The sequence below is a fragment of the Beta vulgaris genome, chromosome 5, assembly GCF_026745355.1.
Source record: "Beta vulgaris subsp. vulgaris cultivar EL10 chromosome 5, EL10.2, whole genome shotgun sequence".
Lineage (NCBI taxonomy): Eukaryota > Viridiplantae > Streptophyta > Magnoliopsida > Caryophyllales > Amaranthaceae > Beta > Beta vulgaris.
Window position 1 is genome coordinate 14,355,463 of NC_079206.1, and position 21,277 is coordinate 14,376,739.

At 35.4% G+C, this 21,277-nt stretch overlaps 2 protein-coding genes and 2 long non-coding RNA genes across 4 annotated transcripts; 3 read left to right on the plus strand and 1 right to left on the minus strand.

Moving 5' to 3' along the window:
- The first annotated feature begins 7,594 nt into the window (after nucleotides 1–7,594).
- LOC125494350 (disease resistance protein RPM1-like) lies at nucleotides 7,595–10,483 on the plus strand. Its single transcript, XM_048637918.2, has one exon. The coding sequence runs from the start codon at nucleotides 7,595–7,597 to the stop codon at nucleotides 10,481–10,483; it is 2,889 nt and encodes a 962-aa protein (XP_048493875.1).
- Nucleotides 10,484–11,611: 1,128 nt separating this feature from the next.
- Nucleotides 11,612–13,293, minus strand: LOC125494348 (uncharacterized). The gene is made up of 2 exons (XR_007270661.2): nucleotides 11,965–13,293; nucleotides 11,612–11,875 (listed from the first exon to the last, which is right to left on the minus strand). It is a non-coding gene; the product is annotated as an uncharacterized LOC125494348 (long non-coding RNA).
- A 781-nt stretch (nucleotides 13,294–14,074) lies between these two features.
- LOC125494351 (uncharacterized) lies at nucleotides 14,075–14,865 on the plus strand. The gene is made up of 3 exons (XR_008969269.1): nucleotides 14,075–14,282; nucleotides 14,380–14,597; nucleotides 14,677–14,865. It is a non-coding gene; the product is annotated as an uncharacterized LOC125494351 (long non-coding RNA).
- A 1-nt stretch (nucleotide 14,866) lies between these two features.
- LOC130591343 (uncharacterized) lies at nucleotides 14,867–15,633 on the plus strand. The gene is made up of 3 exons (XM_057394625.1): nucleotides 14,867–14,935; nucleotides 15,025–15,315; nucleotides 15,410–15,633. The coding sequence occupies exons 1-3, from the start codon at nucleotides 14,867–14,869 to the stop codon at nucleotides 15,491–15,493; spliced, it is 444 nt and encodes a 147-aa protein (XP_057250608.1). The 3' UTR covers nucleotides 15,494–15,633.
- Nucleotides 15,634–21,277: the final 5,644 nt, after the last annotated feature.

Here is a 21,277-nt window from a genome sequence, read left to right on the forward strand (position 1 = left end):
TTTTCGAGATATAAGAAAAGTTATGGTTCAAGAATCAATTGTGAAAGACACTGAAACTTGTTCGTTGGTGATGATTGCTTGAGAAAGTTATGAAGGCGAAATACTACCCTATTTCTCTATTCTTCAATGAAGCGTTTGGACTGGATTCTTGAATACAGGTCCAATGAGCTTGACAAGGAAAGTGTTTCTTAGCGCATCCTATCAGCAAGAGACTTCCTAGAGACGTGTATGTTTAGATTCGTACAAAAGATCGTAGTGTTGGCAAGTGGGAAAATGTGGTTACATGGGGTGAGTGCATATCTGCACACTCTAAGACTCCGTTTGGTAGAGCGTAAAACATTTTCTTGGAAAACTGTTTTCCTCTATTTTCAGTTTTACATTGTTTGGTTGGGCAAAGGAGTGTAAAACCATTTTCCCTTGGTGTAAATTTACACTCTCAATGATGGAAAACCATTTTTCCTTCAAAATGAAGGGAAAATTATTTTCCTTATCTCTCTTACACACTCCTCTCACTACCTCCTTATTTTCCCTTTCATATTTCTTTCATTTTCATTATTTTTCTTACATGGAACCAAACAACGGAAAACTAATTTTGGAATTGTGTTTTCCATTGTAAATTATTTTCCATGAAAATTATTTTACACTGAACACGTTTTACCCCCTACCAAACGGAGCCTAAGAGTCTAAGGTGTGTACATGTGAATATGTGATTAGAGTTGCCAACATGTCTTCAAAAGAGAACATAAACTTTGTTGGTTTTTGTAAATGGATAAATGTTCTGCGCGATTTCTATTTATAGGAGAATGAGAATTCGGCTAAAAATGAGAAGAAAAAAAATGATCCAAAAGAGGTCGTGTAAATGATATTGGCTAACTACGCAACGGTGGGGCGGTCAGTGGTGTTTGAAAGACTTTGAGATGGGTTTTTGCGTAGTATTGGAGCGCCAAGCCATCAGTTTTTGCAGCCAATTAAGTGACTATACATTAGACAAAATCTTGGATTTGCCACTAGCGGTTCATTTGGTAGTCGTTAATAAATTGCGGTAATGAGAATGGATTTTAAGTGTAATTTTATTAGGGAAGTACCCTTAAATTCTTAAAATCTCCATGGGGAGGCATTTTTTCTCCATGGGCAAACAATTTCACCCCTAAACTTGTGTTTTTGTCTTCAAGGGGAAGCAATTTTCATTATCACTCATTATCGCCTACAAGGTAGTATTGGATGGAAATGAAAATTCAAGAAGAAAAGTGGATGTTTTAGGATAAATTAGCATTACCATGAGAATGGATAATGATAATCTTCACAAATCTACACACAAATTCATTCCCATTACCACCATTTATAGCCAACTACCAAACGGGTTGTAGATGGTAGAGATTTATAGAGTATTTTATAGATAATTTTACCATGAGGAGGATAATAGAGTGCGCGCATCTTTATACCTCACCAAAATTATGGTGAGTTTGTCTCACCTGAACACTTCTCAAACATATAAATTATTATATGGATGGGAAATGGGATGAACTCTAGCTATTGAGTACTTTATTTTTATAGGTTTAGTCACAGTAAATAGGCAGCATCTCAAAAATTCAACCAGCACAATAAAGCACTACCAATTCAAACGAAAAACTTACATAAGATCACACTTATACAAGGACACATTAAGAGCCAATAAACCCTAAAAACGTACTGATTATACACAAGTCTTAGCTACTCCCTCCGGTTTCTATTTACATTTACCGACGCACTAATTTGAACAATAGTAGGTCACTTGTATACATAAGTAGCTAGTTGATCAATTGAAACCATGGGAGGATCCAGTGTGGGTTCAACTGAACCCACGAGGATCCGCAAAAAAAATTGGGTCAAGAGCTGAGAAAATAGGAAAGTAGCGCTTAAAGATATAATGAACTTTAACACATAGCTTAGCGCGGTTCAGCGGTAATGCCGCTTGAAATTTCTGTCCTCTTGTCGTTGATCGGGGTTCGAATCTGATGGAGTTGTTTTATTGTCCTTTTTCTCCATTTTCCATATCATCCCTTTATTTTTATAATGCTCAGTAATTATCGTTATGTTTCTTTGTCATCTTTTTCTTCTTTTTTTCTCCTTTGCTTTAGTTTTCTATGACTACAACTTAAGTAATAATTACGTATTGATTTAGAATCCCATTATCTTCATATCATCTTTCTTAAACAATCAATTATTTAAGTCTTTAGTAATAATACTCACTAAAAATTTAATATGAGTAATTAGCTTCATCTACAATTTTTATAAAATCATATAAAGTAAATTAAGGTTTATTTCATCTGAAAAGGAGATATATAGTGTTCTCAATATATTTGGATTGAATAGGATTGGATTCAAATTTATAAAAAATTGTTGTGGTCAAGTTGGACTAGACTTATAAGAAGTTTGTTTATAAGAAATTGATATTATTTTGATAGTACAAAAATTTAGTTTTCGCCATTTATTATGATGTAATCAAGAACAAAAAGTCTGCTAAGTATAATTGTTAAATGTTTTCTTTTTCTATACAAATTGTAACTCAAGATAGTAAAATTTAGAGTTTGTTGTGTCGTGATCTTGTCAAACATATTACATAAACACGTAAAACCCTTTGGTCAATATCCGAACCTAACATGTTTTATAAAATTGTCGTGTCAACCCATTTATTTAATCGTTTGTATTGTGTTCCTGTCAGCTATATTACATAATCGCGTGAAACCGTTTGACCCAAACTCGCTAATTTCATGTCATGTTTGTTTTTTACAACACTAGTAAAATGTGTAAATAAATTGGAATGACAATCAATTTTATTCTTACGTTCAAACAATTTCGAACCCACGTGACTCAATTCCTGAATCCGCCACTGATTGAAACAATAATACGTCACTTACATAACTAGCTAGTTGATCAATTTAATTAGGTTTCTATAAACAAAAGACAACGAAGATGATGTAAAAACTATATAGCACACCAGAACATGTAATTGACACTCTTAAAAACCTTCGCGCGGACAGAAAATTACAGCAGTAACAAGTTTAAAACAACGATAATATGATATTAGGTAACAAACCTTAATAATCATTAAAGAAAACTTAAATACTTCATTTCTTTGAAGTTGGCGAGTGAAGACAAAATTTTCTCAAACAACTGTAACTATGTCAATCCACATGCACGTTGGAGCTGCAAGTCAACTATATATTTGGATTGATTTGTTCTTTAATGCCTATATTTATATAACTTCATGTTTCTATTAATTTTATTCTGCCAGCTGGGTCACATAATCTGTAACAATTGGTGAAATAATCATAGGAGCATTAGACAACTTAATTTGTTATTCTATCATTAATTAAAGACAGATCAATTTACATTTGAACCAACAGTCCAACAATGACTTACAACTTACAAGAAAGCAACACAAAAGAATAACAGATATATGTATAGATTATCCTTAAAAAATATTGCCTTTTAGATATTGCTCAGATTTATTCAGTTAAGTGTCCAATATAAGTGCATTAACAACGGACAGTATGTTATTTTAATACTCATGTCATGTGAAATAATTCTGATCTGAAAAAACTGATCTAAGGGTGGTGTTTCAGTTTCTTCAACAATATAGAAGAAGGCAGGGGATCAAAATTGAAAAAAATATGGCAAAGCTGATCTGATTGATATAAATGGTGGCAACTGGCAACACCTTCAAAATACTTGCACAACCAGTTTCAAATTTTTATTTCTATTTTAAGCTTCTTATACATAACCCTAAGGGTTATGTATATCATTTTCCTTATATATATCTCTAATTACCAAGGATGTCTTGACCTAGTGGTTAAGATTGAGATGTTGTGAATGATAGGTCACATGTTCGAATCCCACCTCCCTTTCTTTGTACTTTATACTGCCTTCGTGGCTCATATATATATATATTTAGTATTTGACCCGAGCTCAGCTCAAATTATATATATTATTATATTCAAGAATTTACTCTTTCATTGGCTTAAATATGCATATTGAATTTAAATTCCTCATAATTAATTCGAAATCAACAAAATTAGTATGTCCTAAAAACAATTAGGAAGTTGATATAAGATTAAGACGAAGATTGATTGTTTTATAGACGAATTTATTTACTTAAAGAGAGAATTTGCACACATAATTGACATGTTTTATGCTTAATTGCTTAGTAAATGATTCAGCCCCAACAAATTCACTCTTGTTAGTGGATAACATGGTTGTTTTGATCTACAATCTTAAGCAAAAATCCATGAACGCTAGATATGCACACGTTGTTTTGACGATTGGATCATCTTACAATCCTTCATCTATTCTGTTTTAAATGAAACTTTTACATTTGCACGCAATCCAACGCGCTTCTTTAATCATTAATATCTTTAGTTGTGCACACGTAAAATAGTATAAAAAAGTTATATTTTGATAATATGCATCGCAACGAATCTAATAAGATCACATTTAACTATGTTTTTCTTTATATAATGGCAATAAATTGGAATCAAAATTAATCAATGAATAGTATCATCACAAAGTCTTATAAAAGACGGTCTCACGTTAGTCTTAACGTGAGACCGTCAAAGTTCAACATTGAGCTAGGGAAAAAAGATGGAGGTGCGACGCCGGGTTGGGGAAAGAGATGGAGGCGCGGCTCGGGTAGGGGTGAAAGTTATTCGGATAAAATCCAAAATCCAATCCAATCCAATCTGAATTAGTAATTCGGATCGGATTTGAACTGTGTTTGGATTGGATTCGGATTGAGATTTTTAGAAAATTTGGATTTTCGGATCGGATTGGATTGAGGGTAATTGGATCCAAAAATCCAATATAACCAAATAGTAATATGTCTTGTATTATGTATCTGGATTGGGTTTAAGTGCTTAACTGATTTTTTATCATAAGAAAACCTACTCCATAGCTCAATACACATAGCACTTCAATCCTTCCCCTAAAACACTAACTACACTTAATTCCTCATTTCCTAAATCAACTAGGTTGTTGTTGTGCTTAATTTTTTCACCGAAAAACTAGAGTTTTTAAAAAATCGGATTTTCGGATCGGATCCAATCTAGAATATGAAATTTCGGATCGGATTGGATCGGATACAAACCCTAATTGGTTTGGATTCGGATTGAACAATTGAAATCCAAATTTTATTCGGATCGGATTGGATTAGGCCCTAATCCAAACCGCACACCAAACTTTCACCCCTAGGCTCGGGGTCGTCGGTTCTCTGAAGAACCATTCATCTCTCCATCTTCACTTCATCTTCTACACTCCATAACAAACTCTTCATATCTTTCAAAAACCTTCATTTTTGATCGAATTGGATTAAATTGGAAGATGAGAAATGAGGAGAAACAGAGTACTAGCAGAAGAGTAAAAATGAAGATGAAAAGATGGGGGAGCTAAGTCAAATGAATCCATCCCTAAAGATTTCTTGTGCGATTGTTGCTGACTTTTCTGGCGCTTTGGCATGCAATAATTTCATGATGATTACTGACATGTGTGATCTGTATTTTGGCATGATTGAAGGTCACTATGCTACCAATTTAGTTACTATATGTAATTGGCATGATTATAGTTATTATTAGGGTCACTATGAAAAAAAATTAAAGCGAGTATGTAGTTGTGTGTTCATAACTATGTATTTTGGTATTGTGGCGTGATTTCTAGTTATAGTTATAATTTTTCAATTAGTTAAGGAATTTTTGTAATTAGTTACGTATTTTTGGCTCTTAGTTATGGTTTTTGGATTAACAGTTAGCTTTTTGCTTAATAGTTATGAAAATCGAATATATAGTTATGATTTTTAGGTTATTAGTTATTAATTGTGGTTACTAATTATGGTTTAATTTTATGATTGATAGTTGTGATTCTGGCTATATTAGTTATTGTTTTCTGATAAATAGTTATGATATTTGGATATTTAGTTTTTTTTTTTACATTAGTTATGACTTTTTGTTTCTTTTAGTTCTGATTTTATGGCTAATAGTTTCAATCTACTCCCTCCGTTTCCTAAAGATCTTCCCTCTTTCCATTTAAGGGTGTTTTCAAAAGATCTTCCCTCTTTTGCTTTATTCCTTATTTGGCAAAACAAATTTCCCTATTTACCCTCTCATGTCACTATCATATGGTCCACGGTCCACCATTACATTATTAATTCAATTTTACTCCCTTTCTCTCTCCTACTTTAACCCCTTTTATTTGTTTATTTATCTTAACCCCTTTCTCTCTCATACTTTACTCACATCATGCCCCACACAACTTGATTTTCCTTGTTATCTGTAGGAACAGTAAGTGGGAAGATCTTTAGGAAACGGAAGGAGTAGAAAGTAACTAAAAGATTATACTTATAGCATATGAATAATTATTTATTAATTTCATGAGTAACAATGATGCCTGGTTTTATGGTTATAGTTTTGATATTTGGTTAACAATTATACTTTGAGGGTTGATAGTATGGGTAGTTAATAGTTATGATTTTAAGGTCATTAGTTTTATTTATTGTATGCATTAGTAAACATTATTTTTTGCATTGGTTATTTGACGTTAGCATAACTAGTGTAAAGATGCGATAGTTATTTAAGAAAGAGAGAATTAATGCATTAATTTTTTTGAGAAAGAGAATTATATTTATGCGTGAAACTGAAATTATGGCCAATAAAATGCATTATAATCTTAATTTTATGATAAAACTAATATACTTCAGCGTTTACTTAATATACTTCAGCGCTTAACTAATTCACCCAGAAGCAATTTAAGGCTAGCATAACTAATAGGTGCAAGCGCTTAACTGGTTCTACTGCTGGTTTGATGCACGTGCGTGATGTCAGCATGACATCAGCACACTAACATGAGACCGTCTCACCAAGAACAGACTCATAATATCATTTCATCTAATAGTTCATTTAAAACAGAACGGAGAAAGTATATATTTCGTGAGGCCATCTCATCAATACTTTTGCCCTCAAAATTTGAGTTTCTTGATGATTTGGATGAACTCCAACTATTATCCTGCTCTCACATTTTCTCCCTGAAAAGAAGTTCTTGAATATTGGTGAGTGAATAGAACATGTTTACAAATAGCTGCAACCTTGTTGATCCACACGACGAAGCTGCAAAGTCAACTGCTTAGAGTGATTTGTCCTTTAATGCCCATATTTTATACTATGAGTTTCTATATTGTTTTCTTCTGTAGGCTGTCAGATACTCCTTACCAATGGGTGAAAATATTATAGGAGCTCAACCTTTATATTTTGCAATTATTTTATTAGAGACAGAAGGACAGATCCATTACATCTGATTAACATTGACTTGTAAGAAAGCAACAAAAAGCAGGTAGTATATGTATAGATTATTTTATACTTCCCCGTAACATAATAACTTCAACAAATGAGTATTTTATACCTCACAAATAATACCCATTTATTGTCGTTAGTATGTTACAGAGGAAGTTGTATGTTTTTTTAATACTTGTATGAATGAAGTATAAAACTGGTTTAAAAGTTGTGTTTCACTTTCGTCAACAGATAGAAGAGGGCAGGGGATCAGTAGCAAATCAAAAAAGAAAAGAGAGAAAATGGCAGAGGCAGTGCTAAACCTTGTGATTGCAAATTTGGTCCCGTGGCTTGTTCATGAAGCTACGTTGTTAAGAGGAATCCACGGAGAAATAAGTGAAGTTGTAGATGAGCTGCAAAGCATTCAATCTTTCATCAAGGATGCAGATGAAAAGGCAGAAAAAGATGAAGAAGAGATCAGCCATAGTGCTAAAACATGGGTGAGGAAACTACGCGAAGTAACTTATCAGATTGAAGATGTGACAGACAATTATGTGCTTCAGATGGCCACAGAAGCAGCACAACGTGAGCAGTGTAAGCCAAGGCTAATGGGGTCCTTTGCGCGGCTGGTGTGCTGGATTGTTAGTGTTAAACCACGCCATGTGATGGCACAAGAGATCAATCAGGTTAAACAGACTATCCATGGTATCAGAGAAAAGGGTCAGAGTTATGGGTTCAGCAGCAGCTCTTCTTCGGCTATGGTTAGGAGCACGACTAATGAATCAAAACACGACCCTCGTGTGAGTTCATTATTCATCGAGGAGGCTGAAGTTGTAGGAATTGAGGGAGACAGAGAGAATTTGATTAGTTGGTTAGTAAGTGGAGAAACAAAACGAGCTGTGGTTTCTGTTGTAGGTATGGGTGGACTCGGGAAGACAACTCTTGCAAGGAAAGTATTCGACAGTCAGACTGTAACAAACCACTTCAGCAATCAAGCTTGGATAACAGTTTCACAAAGTTACAAGGCAGAGGAACTTCTAAAGAAAACTCTAAAGGAGTTTTACAAGGCAAGGAAAGAGTCTCCTCCTCCAAAGATCGATAATATGGAAGAGACTCCACTCATATTTGAGCTTAGAGAATATTTGAGACAAAAGAAATATATGGTTGTTTTTGATGATGTGTGGTCAGTAGAATTCTGGGATTTCATTAGGCATGCTTTGCCTAATGATAATAATAATAGTCAAGGTAGCAGGGTATTGATCACAACGCGCTCTGATGAAGTTGCTTCTTCATGCAACACTTCATCTCGTGATCATATATACAAGCTGAACCGGCTGCCAGAGGACAAAGCCTTAGAGCTGTTTTGCAAAAAGGTATTTCATCATTCTTCTGACTCTAGTTGTAATGATGTAAAACAAGTTCCACCAGAGTTGAGGGAGTTGGCCAACAACTTTGTTAGGAGATGTGAAGGCTTGCCGCTAGCAATAGTTACAATTGGAGGTTTGCTGTCAACTAAAAGAAAAGAGGTGTATCAATGGCAGGAGCTTGAAAAAAACCTAGGTTCTGAACTGGTCACAAATCGTCGTCTCTCAAATATGACCCGGATTTTGTCTCTGAGCTACTACGAGCTGCCATACTATCTAAAACTTTGTCTGATGTATTTTGGGATGTTGCCTGAGGATTACTCAATTAGACATGCACGACTGTTACGACTATGGATAGCAGAGGGTTTTGTGAAAGGAGCAAGAGGGAAATCCGCAGAACAGGCTGCAACAGAATGCCTGGTAGAGCTTGTAAATAGAAGTTTGGTTCAAGTCTCAGAAGTAGATGTTGATGGAAAAATCAGGAAAATCAGAGTGCATGATTTGATGCGTGAAATCATCCTCTCAAAGTCTAAGGAATTGAGATATGGTCATGTATGGGCAGATGAAGAACACAGCTCAAGCAGCTTTGGTGATTTAGCACGCAGGCTATCAATTCATGGATCATGCACCGATGATGATGTCCTCAAAATCTGCAATGGCAACGGTAATGGTAAATATGGGACCCGTTCCCTCTTGATTTTTGATGTTGACAACTTTCCTATTTCAGTGTTGCATTCATTCATGAATCATTTCAAGCTTCTGAAAGTGCTTGATCTGCAAGATGCCCCCATAGATTTTCTTCCTGAAGAAGTTGGAGATCTGTTTCATCTGAGGTATCTAAGTGTAAGACACACAAAAACGAAACGACTTCCAAACTCCATCGGTAAGCTGCATAATCTACAGACATTAGATCTGAAATGCTCCTATGTTCACGAGCTACCTGCTGAAACGAAAAATTTGCAAAATCTGTTGTATCTCATTGGTTATTGTTACGATTATGAAACTGATTTTAGTATAAGCGCACAGAGAGGGTTAAAGTTGAAACAGGGGTTTGGCCGACTACAGAATCTTCAGAAGCTATACCTTGTAGAGGCGAATCATGGGATAACCTTACTCAACGAGTTGAAAAATTTGAAGCAATTAAGGAAGTTGGGGATCACCAAGCTGCCAACACGAAATGGGAAAATCCTATGTGAGTCAATAGCTTCAATAACCCACCTTCAATGTCTAGAAGTCTGCTCAGAAGATGAAAAGGAGACGCTTGATCTACAGTTTATGTCATCCCCCCCTCAATACCTTCAACGCCTCTACTTAAAAGGCCGGCTACAAAAGATACCAGAGTGGATTCCCAAGCTCAGCAATCTTGTTACGTTAAGTTTAATGTGGTCTGGCCTCACGATTGACCCACTAAACATTCTCCAGCATCTACCTATCTTATCAGAGCTTGTATTCCAGGAGACATTTCTTGGCGAACAACTGATATTTCAAGCTGCCGGTTTTCAGAAGCTTAAGATTTTGAAGCTCTACAACATGGATACATTGATGAATTTGACAATAGAGAAGGGAGCGTTGCCTTTATTAGAATTGTTTAAAATTGGTCCTATCCCAAGGTTAAACACTGTGCCTACAGGAATCCAATATCTAACAAACCTTGTTGCTCTTCGCTTCTACGACGTGTCCAAGGAATTCGCACTCAGACTACTTCCACATCAAGGACAAGACTTTTGGGTGGTTCAACATGTTCAAACATTGTTGTTCCATTACCAGATAAAAGGGGAACGTTACAAGACATATACTCATAACGATTTGGGATTTCTTGACGATTAACAAACTTATTTTTCTTTTCCTTCTTTTAATCTTTCTTAGACTAGTTGCATGGTTTTACTCATACTTTAGTAATGAGGTTTTACATGCAACAAAAAAGAATGTATTTTATAAGTTCATTTTAATTAAAGGGCCTTAACTAGTTCCACCTTGTTAGTTTGTGAAATATTGGTCATGTCCGACTTGTAAGCTTGGTTCAAACATCTATTTTTTACTTCTTTTAAACTATAAATTTCCCAAATGAGCACAAAAAAACCCTTTAGTCTTGGTACCTAGATGTAAAGTAGAAACACGGTTGGCATCAATGTTTATATATAATACCTTGCTGTCGTCTATGTATGATCAGAAGGATGAAGCAACTTTCAATAGTATATAAAGTACTATAGTTGATGTAAATGTAAATGTAATGTAGGTATTTATGTACAACATTCAACGAAAACACTTCCTCTGCACACGCACTTGCGCAGTTGCACTTGACATTTCCAAACAAATGCATGAGCACCCTAACTGCAAACCTCTAAAAAGCCACCCTAACCAACCACCGAAGGACCTCTACCACCATTAAACCACCAACATAGGACACCATTTTATTCATCACTCAAAGCATGATTGCAAAAATGAGGTCGCAAAACTGTTTGCTGTATAGAGCAGAAATATAGGGGAAAAAGAAGTTGTTTGCTGTATAGAGCAGAATTATAGTATACTTCAAGGCTCAAGCAACAAAACCTCTGTCTGAGGCAAGGACATTAAGAAGAAAGATATAGTAGCTGAACAAACATAATTATGGTACACGAATTGCAAGGACACAAACGTCCAAGCAAGTGTTTAAGAAGCGGTCATATATTATATTGACAGCACCTTCGAAAAGGTCGGTAAGTGAAACACTGTAGAATGTAAAATTCTCCTACAATCAAATACACTAGCAAAAATCCTAAAATGATTGTTTAGAAGCAGATCTAAAAGAAGATGAGTGTTCAAGAAACCTTCTGAACATATAGCATACATCCATACAGCTTATGCAACGGTTTCACAAGAACCAAAAGATCCATTCAAGCATCAAATGATGTGTTCTATTCATAACAACGACAATATCCTATATTGGAGAGTAAAAAAGAAGGCAAACATTGTGAGTTTTCTTTGAAACAAGCAAAAGTTTGTTACACGACTTCAGATCGCAAAGCAAAATAGTTACAAGCATTTAATAAGTTTACTTACCAGTACTATGATTAACTCCATCCCAATGTCTCCCAGGTCTAATACCGTATCTGTTAGCTTCGTAGTCAAGTCCCCCTTTTTATCCAACTGTGACTAGGTACATCTAGGGGAATAATGAAACCAGACTCTTTCTTCTCATTCGCCCCCAAGTCCGAAAGAAGCAAAGTTGGTCTCTTTATTCTGCAATTTGTTCAGTCATTTCAGAGTCATTTCTATAAATTTGCAACAATATTTTTTTTTTGGTAACGAACTAGATCTAGATACATTACCTTCATCATTCTATCGAGTTGAGGATCATCTCTGCCAACAAAATATGCATGCATCATGAGAATTCAGAAAGTTCGCATACGAGAATGACATACAATACACGGTACTCAATATCTTACTAATAACAATGACTCTTCCTGACTGCACCAAAAAGAGTCCTTCTTGAGAGATATTAATCACCCTCAATGGCTCAACCCTGTGGGTGATCATCCACGATCTTAACATATTGAAGTCAATTTTTCAACTTCCTCATGCCTTCTGTTGATTCAAACAAAATAGGCATACAAAAGAAGTTTGAAATAGAGAAATCTTTCGATTTATGAATTCTAATTCTTTCTTTGAAATACAGTTTTTTTTTTAGTTCGATCTTGAGGTCTGAATATTAAATATGAATCATAGTTCAAATATTTCTTTATCTTTATTCCTTTAAACATCATCCCTATTATCCTGGAAAATTGAGAAATATCAAGCAGGGCACATACCAATTTCACCTCAGATGTATCATGTATGATAAATGGAATAAAACTTTAGTACTCACAGTCCTCTTTAGCATTAATCTATTGAACCACAACATAAAGAATCTAAAATCAAGCAGATAGATTACATCAAACAGGAGATTTTCCTCAAAAGAAAAATAATATGGACATTGATTGATTGATACCATTGAAACACAAGCAGCAGCAACATATCAACAAAAACAAATCCAGAAAAGGCCTATAGAACCAAAAGTGAAAATTACTACGAAACAAGCAACTAAATCCTACTGCAAAATCTTAGATCATTTTCCATAGAGCCAAATATAGATATATAAACCCTCTCCTCTCCTTTGAAGTTTTTTTTACTACTATTCACTCATAGATCAGAAAAGCACAAGTGACAATACTTTTAGTTGCTCCAAGATATGTTGAATCAAATAAATATTTGTTACTGTATGAAAACATCACCTTTAAATGGTTACGCTAAGATAACTAATCCATTTTTTAGGCACTATTGAGTAACTTGAATGCACAATTGATAACACAAGTGCAGAAAAGAAAACTCAAAATTTCATCACAATTCATAAATTCATGATAGAGCAAGCAGACATGAAGTGAGTAACCACTTTGGACCGTGCAAAAGGTTTATCTTTTTCAAGTTCTAGCTCAAGAACCCTAGCTTCAGTTTTGCGTTTTTGAGCCAATCCAACTTCTTCTCCTCCTGATCAACACAAGTAACGCGTGAACATTGTTAGTCCTGACAGAATAAATGCGATAATTGCCAAAAAAAATGATTTGATTTTGATGAAGAATATGTAGATCATCATGATAAACATGTGTATACACAAATTTCGAGTCAAAATAAATAAGATAAGAAACAAAGTAACAAAGAAATTATATTTCAATAAATGTATTGAGTACAAATCTATGTAAACAACTTCAATAAGGTTAGTGCTATCTCCGATCTAGAGAAATGATAAACGTATAATTGATAGATGCAAAAAAACATCTATCAGGGGTAATAAAGTCTTTTCGCATATTAAAGTCAGGGGTACTAATGTCCTTTCGCACATTAACTGTTTTGTAACGTTATCTCACTGGGAATGACCCATTCCCATCTATTCCAAAAAAATCCTCATAAAAGGTAATGATTAGACAGCTCATTTGGTAGAAGAAGAACTTGAAAATTGGGAGGAGAAACTGAAGAATTGGCGGTGGAGAGGAAGAAGATAATTGGGAGGAGATACTGAAGAAGGCAAGAAATCTTCCGAGACGAAGAAGAAGATTTGAATAAAGCTTATCAAAAAAAGAACCTACACAGAAGCAAAAAATTACTCCACAGCAGAAGAGAAATTTCAACAGCAAGTTGATTTAGGAAATGGGTGAAGGTAAGTGAATTTCTGAAATTAATATGGATATTCCTTAAATGTTCGTAATTGATGTAATTGAAAACATTATTTTTAGTTGTAGTTGAAAGTAAATGGAAATGGCGAATTTTATGATGAATCTGTTGCAGTTAAGCTGAATCTAATTTTTTTGTGCATGTTATTGAATATTGAGTTGTAAATTGAATGTTTTGCGGAAAAATAGAATCATGTAGTTGATAGTTGTAAATGAAGGTAATTAATTTGAAAAAAATGATTTCCTCTAGGTGATGAAGGTGGTTATGGTAAGAAGGGGAAGGGCCATCGTAAGGATAAGGTAATTGATGTTTTCTGTTGTGAAATGTGAATTTCTCTGGTAGATAAATAGCAGTAAATAATATATTAGGAATCATGTAGGTCAATGAGGAGGAAAAGGGCAGTGAATCATGGCATGATGAAGAAGAGGACGAGGATGAGGAAGTAAGTTAATATCCCTGTTTATGTTTGTTTATATGTTTGTTTATTTAATTAAAGGATTGGAAAATGTATTGAAGCATTGAATATGATTGTTTTCAAGGTGAATGGACTATGGTGCAAGAGCGGCAAAGGGGGTAGGCTTCCTGATGAAGTATACAGGGTAGTTAGTTTAACCAATTGAAGTATGTTGAATTTATTTTATGTAGTTAATTTTACTGAATGAGATTGCAATAGCAGGTTAATAAATTAAGTGTTGGTGGAAGGTTGAAGGAGAGTGGGGAAGTGATTGCTAGCCGGGTGCTACTTAACAATAAAAGGGTAAGGGAATGTTTGTCTTTGTCTTAGGCAAATGCAAGTTCGCAAAATGTGTAATTGTGTGTACAAACTTAACTGACAGGAAGTGAATTTCAATTGCCGAGTCGAGACATTTGGTCAAATCGTAAAGCAATTTGATGAGAGGAAAAAGCGTTTGGTGGCTGAAATGGGGTTTGCTGGATTATTGCACTTTGTGGATAAGGGTTTGCCGAGGAATTTATGTTATTGGTTGTGCACAATGGTAGATGTGAAGAGGAGGGTATTGGTGTTGAATGGGTTGGAATTCCCTCTATCGAAGATACAAGTCCACTGGGTACTTGGACCCTATTGGTCCGAGGCATGTACCAAAAGTTTGTGAGGACGATGCGATGGAGAATGAAGTTGCTAGACTGTGTGAATCATTTGTTACGCGATGCCCGTCTGGACCTAGGAGTTTTCGCGGAAGACAATTTTGGAAGTTATTGAGGGGCCTTTGGAAGATGACTCAGAATTCAAGAAGGCATTTATGATGATGGCGGTGAATGATGTGATGGCCCCGACAAGTTGTCATCGAATGTCTGTGAAGATGCTCCCAGTTGTAAGTGTTGCAGAGAGGGCAAAAGAATACGATTGGTGTAGTTTTGTGTTGGACCATCTTATAAAATCTGTTGGTAATTTTGCGAAAAGGTTTTACACTGAAGGATATGCGAAATGCTGTGGTGGTTGCACTATATTTCTGGCGGTATGGTTTGTTTGACAATCATATTGTTTATTCATATCATTCAGTGTAGGTGTTATATTACAAATTGTGTTATTTTTGTAACCCTCTATTGTAGGTGTTATACCTTGATCGATTGAGGAGGAACCCTGTATCGTGGGGAGTTTTTCCACGAAGAAAGCGTGGACGAAGGAGGATATAAACCTTGCAAAGAAAGAAGATAGGAAAGCATCAGGTGATTATGGTGGCCTCGGTGTAAGTAGTTTATATATAATAATGTGTAATTTTTTTTAGTATGAAGGAATAAGATTTGTTGTGTTGTGTATATTAGATTTGTTGTGTTTGTGTATATTTTTGTAGTGTGTGGATGTTGCGTACGGGGAACGTCATCCTCTTGAAGCGAGGGACAAGATGCCTGAATCTGAATACAATGAATTGGTCCCCAGATAGTAACAACATGTAAGAGAAAAGGGGCCTTGAAAGGGAGACGTAAGTTAATTCCTAAATTAAATCCTTATGAGTATAAGTTGCGAAGGAAAATGCAAAATGATGAAATGCAGGCAGTAGTAATGGAAGGCAAAAGTATGGAAATGCAGAAGGTATAGGTACAGGTACATCTGCACCACCAAGATCACCACCTATGTTCAGTAGGCAACAGTCAGAGGGGAGGGACCAAGATCACCTATATCATTGAGGAGTCGCCGACAGTCAGATGGACGAAGATCACCTATATCATTGAGGAGTCGCCAACAGTCTGAGGTACGTGATGAATGTTCATCACCAGTAGCACCCCCAGGATTTGAGAATGTAATTGTAAATGGGAATTTGCAATTGGGAGAGTCGAGTAGTAATAATACATTGACAGTTTCCAGTGAAGCACAAGTAGAGATGGTGGTGGGTAAGTATGGAACTGCACTAATGGAGGCACCAGTTATAGGTATAACAGTAGTAGAGGGTTCGAAGTACAGTTGGAGGAAAGTGAAGGAGGTTGAAGAATTAAGTGAAGGTGGAGAGAATGAAACAGCAGGTAATGAAAATGTTAATTCGAATGGAGAATCGCAAGTAGGAGAACGAAGCCGTAAACATAGGAAGACAAAGACTCGGTTGTTTTGAGTGAGGAGTACGAACAGACGTGGCGTCCTAAGGCAACCAACAAGGATAAATTATTTGAGCTGATGTCAAAATGCAAGTAAGTTGTAGTACAAGCAAGTTGATGAGATCCAATTAAATTTTAAATTACGCAGTAATAGTAATGAATTATTTGTCAATGTCAGGGGAGATCCAATTATAATTGATGTTGATGGGAACTTTGCGACATTGAGTTGTTGCAGATCATTGTCTCAGGCCCGTGGTCGATTAGATGATAATGTAAGTGCCCTGCTAACCAGACATATGAGTTTTTAATTACAACTTAATGTTCTAATCGTTTGCTGTTCTCAAGTATGTTCGAGTTGCAGCATGTCTTTATGTGAAAGTGTGGGGCGGCGATTTGGAACTAGAAGCAGGAGGTTGATGCTGGATCCAACATTTGCGGTGAGTTATTGTATGTTGTTTTATAATAACAACCAAGTAAAAAACATAATTCTTTTTCCATGTAGATAAGAGTGCTGCAAGTAGAAGGAGATAACTGGGATAGTGTTGATAGGATAATCCAGTCCTCCATCAAAGCACACCAGTTGCGTCATGTCTTAGGTAAGTGTGGTATGTGGCATAAACCTTTCACAACGAACAATATGTGCATTCTACAATGTCATATACCTTTCACAACGAACAATATGGAACATTGAAAAGTGAAGTCAATTTCAGGTATTTGTCCCTGTTATTGAAGACGGTCATTGGTGGTGTGCCGCCTTCTCGGTAAACAGGGAGGAGGTGATGATCATAGACTCCATGGAAACAAAAGAAGCTGTCGACAGTTCCTGGGATATCGGGGCTGTGAGCAGATGGCCGCGTTCTACTCTAAACATGAAGCAGCAGTCGGACTTGTAAGTTTCTCTTAATTAAGTTATGATGGCAGCTTGTTAAATAATTATTTATATTATGTAAAGTAATTATTTTATATTATGTTATATGTTAGGCATAGTGCGGAGTTTACATGTTGTTAGCTATCAAGCACAATGCCGATCGTTTTGTGGAGAGTGTACAATTGGTAAATGTTCCGTTAATTTCTTGATATTGAACCAAGGTTTTCATTAAATTATTATGAAATGGATTCTTTATGTGGACAGGGAAACATTGTGGAAGAGCGTAAATGGTTGCTATGTGAGGATGTCATGTGCGACTTCAACGAGGCCCGCGAAAGTGTGAAGGCTTTGATGTCCTCTTTGTGAAGGGTACCCGCGGAAGTAGTTTACTGTGTTAATGTTTTCTTATGATGATGTAGTTTTTTTGTACATTAACATTGGGCAGCTTTTGGGTGGATATAATTTTGGGGTGGGCTAGATTGGCCATAGATTGGGCTGATAGATATATAGGATGAAATATCACAATATTCTTTTGGGGTGATGTTGGGCTATATTTGGCCTCATAGATATATATATAGGATGAAATAGATTGGGCAGTGGTTGGGTTTAGATTGGGTTTTGATTTTGGGTGAGTTTCGCAGGAACACAACTTATTTGTTTAATATTATTTTGGGGTGATTTTCTGACAAATTAAATGAAGAAAGTTTCTTTAAATATAGAGTTTGTGAAATTCATATAGAGTTTGTGAAGTCAATATAGAGTTTGTGAAATTAGTGAACATAAAATAAACACGATATATGTTAAATCATAAACACAATTAATCAAACCAAGAACCCAGTTTGTTAACTCATGAACACATTTATAAAACCATGAACACAATTTATGAAACACATAAAATGTTTGTGATTATATGAAGAAAGTATGTTTGTCAATATATGGAGTTTGTGAAATTAATATAGAGTTTGTGAAGTCAATATAGAGTTTGTGAATATATGGAGTTTGTGAAATTAATATAGAGTTTGTGAAGTCAATATAGAGTTTGTGAAATTGTGAACATAAAATAAACACGATATCAAACCAAGAACCCAGATTGTTAACTCATGAACACAATTTATAAAAACATGAACACAATTTATAAAACCATGAACACAAGTTATGAAACACATATAATGTTTGTCAAAGTAATGAAACCTGAACACAATTTATCAAACCAAGAACCCAGTTTGTTAACTCATGAATACAATTTATTAAACCATGAACACAATTTTGAAATACATAAAATATTTGTGATTATATGAAGAAAGTATGTTTGTCAATATATGGAGTTTGTGAAATTAATGAACATGAACACAGTATGTAGAATCATGAACACAATTTATCAAACCATGAACCCAGTTTGTTAACTCATGAACACAATTTATCAAACCATGAACCTCCCGGGACTTATAATCATAACACAAGTTATGAAACCATTTACACTTATAATGATAATCATAACACATCTAGACTTATAATCTAGACCCAATAATAATCATAACATTCATGATAATAATAAAGTATAGTTACAAAATAGTCGTTCTTTCTTAGAACCACTGTGATTCAAATTAACACCTAAAAACGAAGTTAACCATTTTCCAAAAGTTTCAAACGAAGTTCAATGGCCAAAAGCCAAGCTTACAAAATAAACAAAAGCCAAGCTTACAAAGTTTAACATTCATGAGCAAGTAATTCATAACCTACATTTTACACATTAACGATAGTCTTGAAAATAAAAAAAGCACACAGTCAATTGAAGCGATCCTAATCCAGCTCTTGAAAAATTATCCTTCCTTCTTCAACGGTGGGCAACGTCGCAGCTACATAAAAACGACACATACGAAATAGTTAGAATGATGAAATTAAAATCATGTATTTTTAAATTTCATATATGACTATTTAAATTAAAAGACAACATGTCTTTTTAAACGGAAAGATCTACTTATATTTTATAATTTTTTATCAATGAAGGGAAAATAAAATGAGTTCTACACTTCATAATTTACTTTATACGACAACATCACTATTTCAATATAACCACAACATGTTTTAAAGGGAAATATATAAATGTTAACACAAATTATTTTGATACTGAAAGATACAATGAATAGATACAATTGCAACACCAAAAATAATATTTGGAAAAATGACTGAAAAGAATATGGAAATTACTCAATCATAGAAGTCTTGAGCATGATGGCTTTCTCTTCAGCCTCTTCATCATCAGATGAAGCATGATAGGGTTTCACTTCAGTTCTTCATCATCAGATGAATCGTCAATGATATATACCTTTGGTGGTTCTTTTATTTCCTTTCCCTTTCCCTTTTCTTTAACAGAACAATGCTTGCATCTTTTACATCCTTTCCCTTTTCTTTTTTTACCTGAAACGCTAGGTCGAGGTTGAGAGGGAGACCTACAAGGGGGTGTGCAAAAAAAAGCCTTCATAGCCTCGATGGTTTCTTTCAATGTTTTGAAGGTCTCTTCGCTTAGTAGTTCAGCAGCTTCGCCGGAGTAGTACATCTTCCAGGCGTATGGGGTGCCATCAGTGATTGAATTGCCAAGAAGAGTGCATAAATAACGGTCTCGCTTTGTTGCGCCTGCTTCTCTAAGTTCTTTTGTCATTTGCAAGAAGAGTGCCATCAGTGAGTTTTTTTTGGGATGGTGTTTTGGGTTGTTGAGAGGAGAGATGAGAGAGACGAAGTGAAGGAGAGAGGAGAGAGACGAAGATCAGAGTAGGTGTAGGAGATGAGTTAGATTTACTAATTAGTATTAATTGACTTATTTGACTCCTTTATTAACTCCGGTTTTCAAGACTTAATTGGACAGTTACATTTACTAGTTATATTTACTAATTTGTACTATATATTATATGTCTAATAATACTATAGGAAATTATGTTATTTTGAACCTCAAAAACTAAATAATTAAATTTTGCGTTCTATATCTTTCAATATTATTTGTAACGTGTTTTTTACTCCATAATATCATATCTTGCAAGAACTTTATCATATGAAATAGTTCTTCCTTATGACTTACATAACCGACAAATATCTTAACAAAACACATAATATATTACTAATTGGATCTCCAAATAATTTATAACAAAAGACATAGTAGTTCTTCATTTGATAACCTGATTTGTCTTCAAGTTGTTCCTGCGAAAAGCCTCTTCCTCATACAGGTGTTCCGTTTAGACTACAATTACGGAAATTACTTCAAATAGTTTGTTTTAAAAGAGTGTGAAATATAAATGGAAATAGAAATAGTAACAACCAAACGTACCTGAACATCAACCACGAATTGCGCGTGGCCGCCACCCTCAGCCTTCCAGACATCGACATCGACGTCGTTTCCACACCACATCACAGCCATCCCCCCAGAAATGCCCACGCCGTTCACGTACTCATACTTCATGGAGTGCCTAGTACTGCATGCACCTCCCCAAACTCATCTTGCGTCACCCTGGTTTCTAGTAGAACCATGACCACCGGTTGATGAACACTGAAGATAGTCCAGAAATGAGATACGAAACTAGGCCTGGCACAACCCCTGACACTCCAAATTAACAGTGGGGTGTGTGGGGGTAAAGGATTAAGTTCACTTATGCCCCCCCTTAGTCGGACCATAGTGTAGTGCCACTCATCCCCTCTCCTAACGCGCGTTGTAGAAAACATGGTTATCCGTATGTGTGACATTGGGGCCATGATGTGCATGACATGAAGGTCGTGTACATAGCTGGCCATTAGTACTTGAACCACCTGAGTTCTCATCAAGTATATGAAACCTGAATCAGGAATTGTGATTTTTGGGTCGACAATGTACCTAGCAAAATCAGGCACAATTTTCTTACTTCCTTCATATCTAGCCTGCATATACTCCAATCTAAGAACCCTTGAATGCATCTGGTACCTTAATAAGATCACTTATGTTGGGTAGGTGGCCAATCATGCCGGCGTCGATCCTTGTTGCATCTTTAGGGGACTGT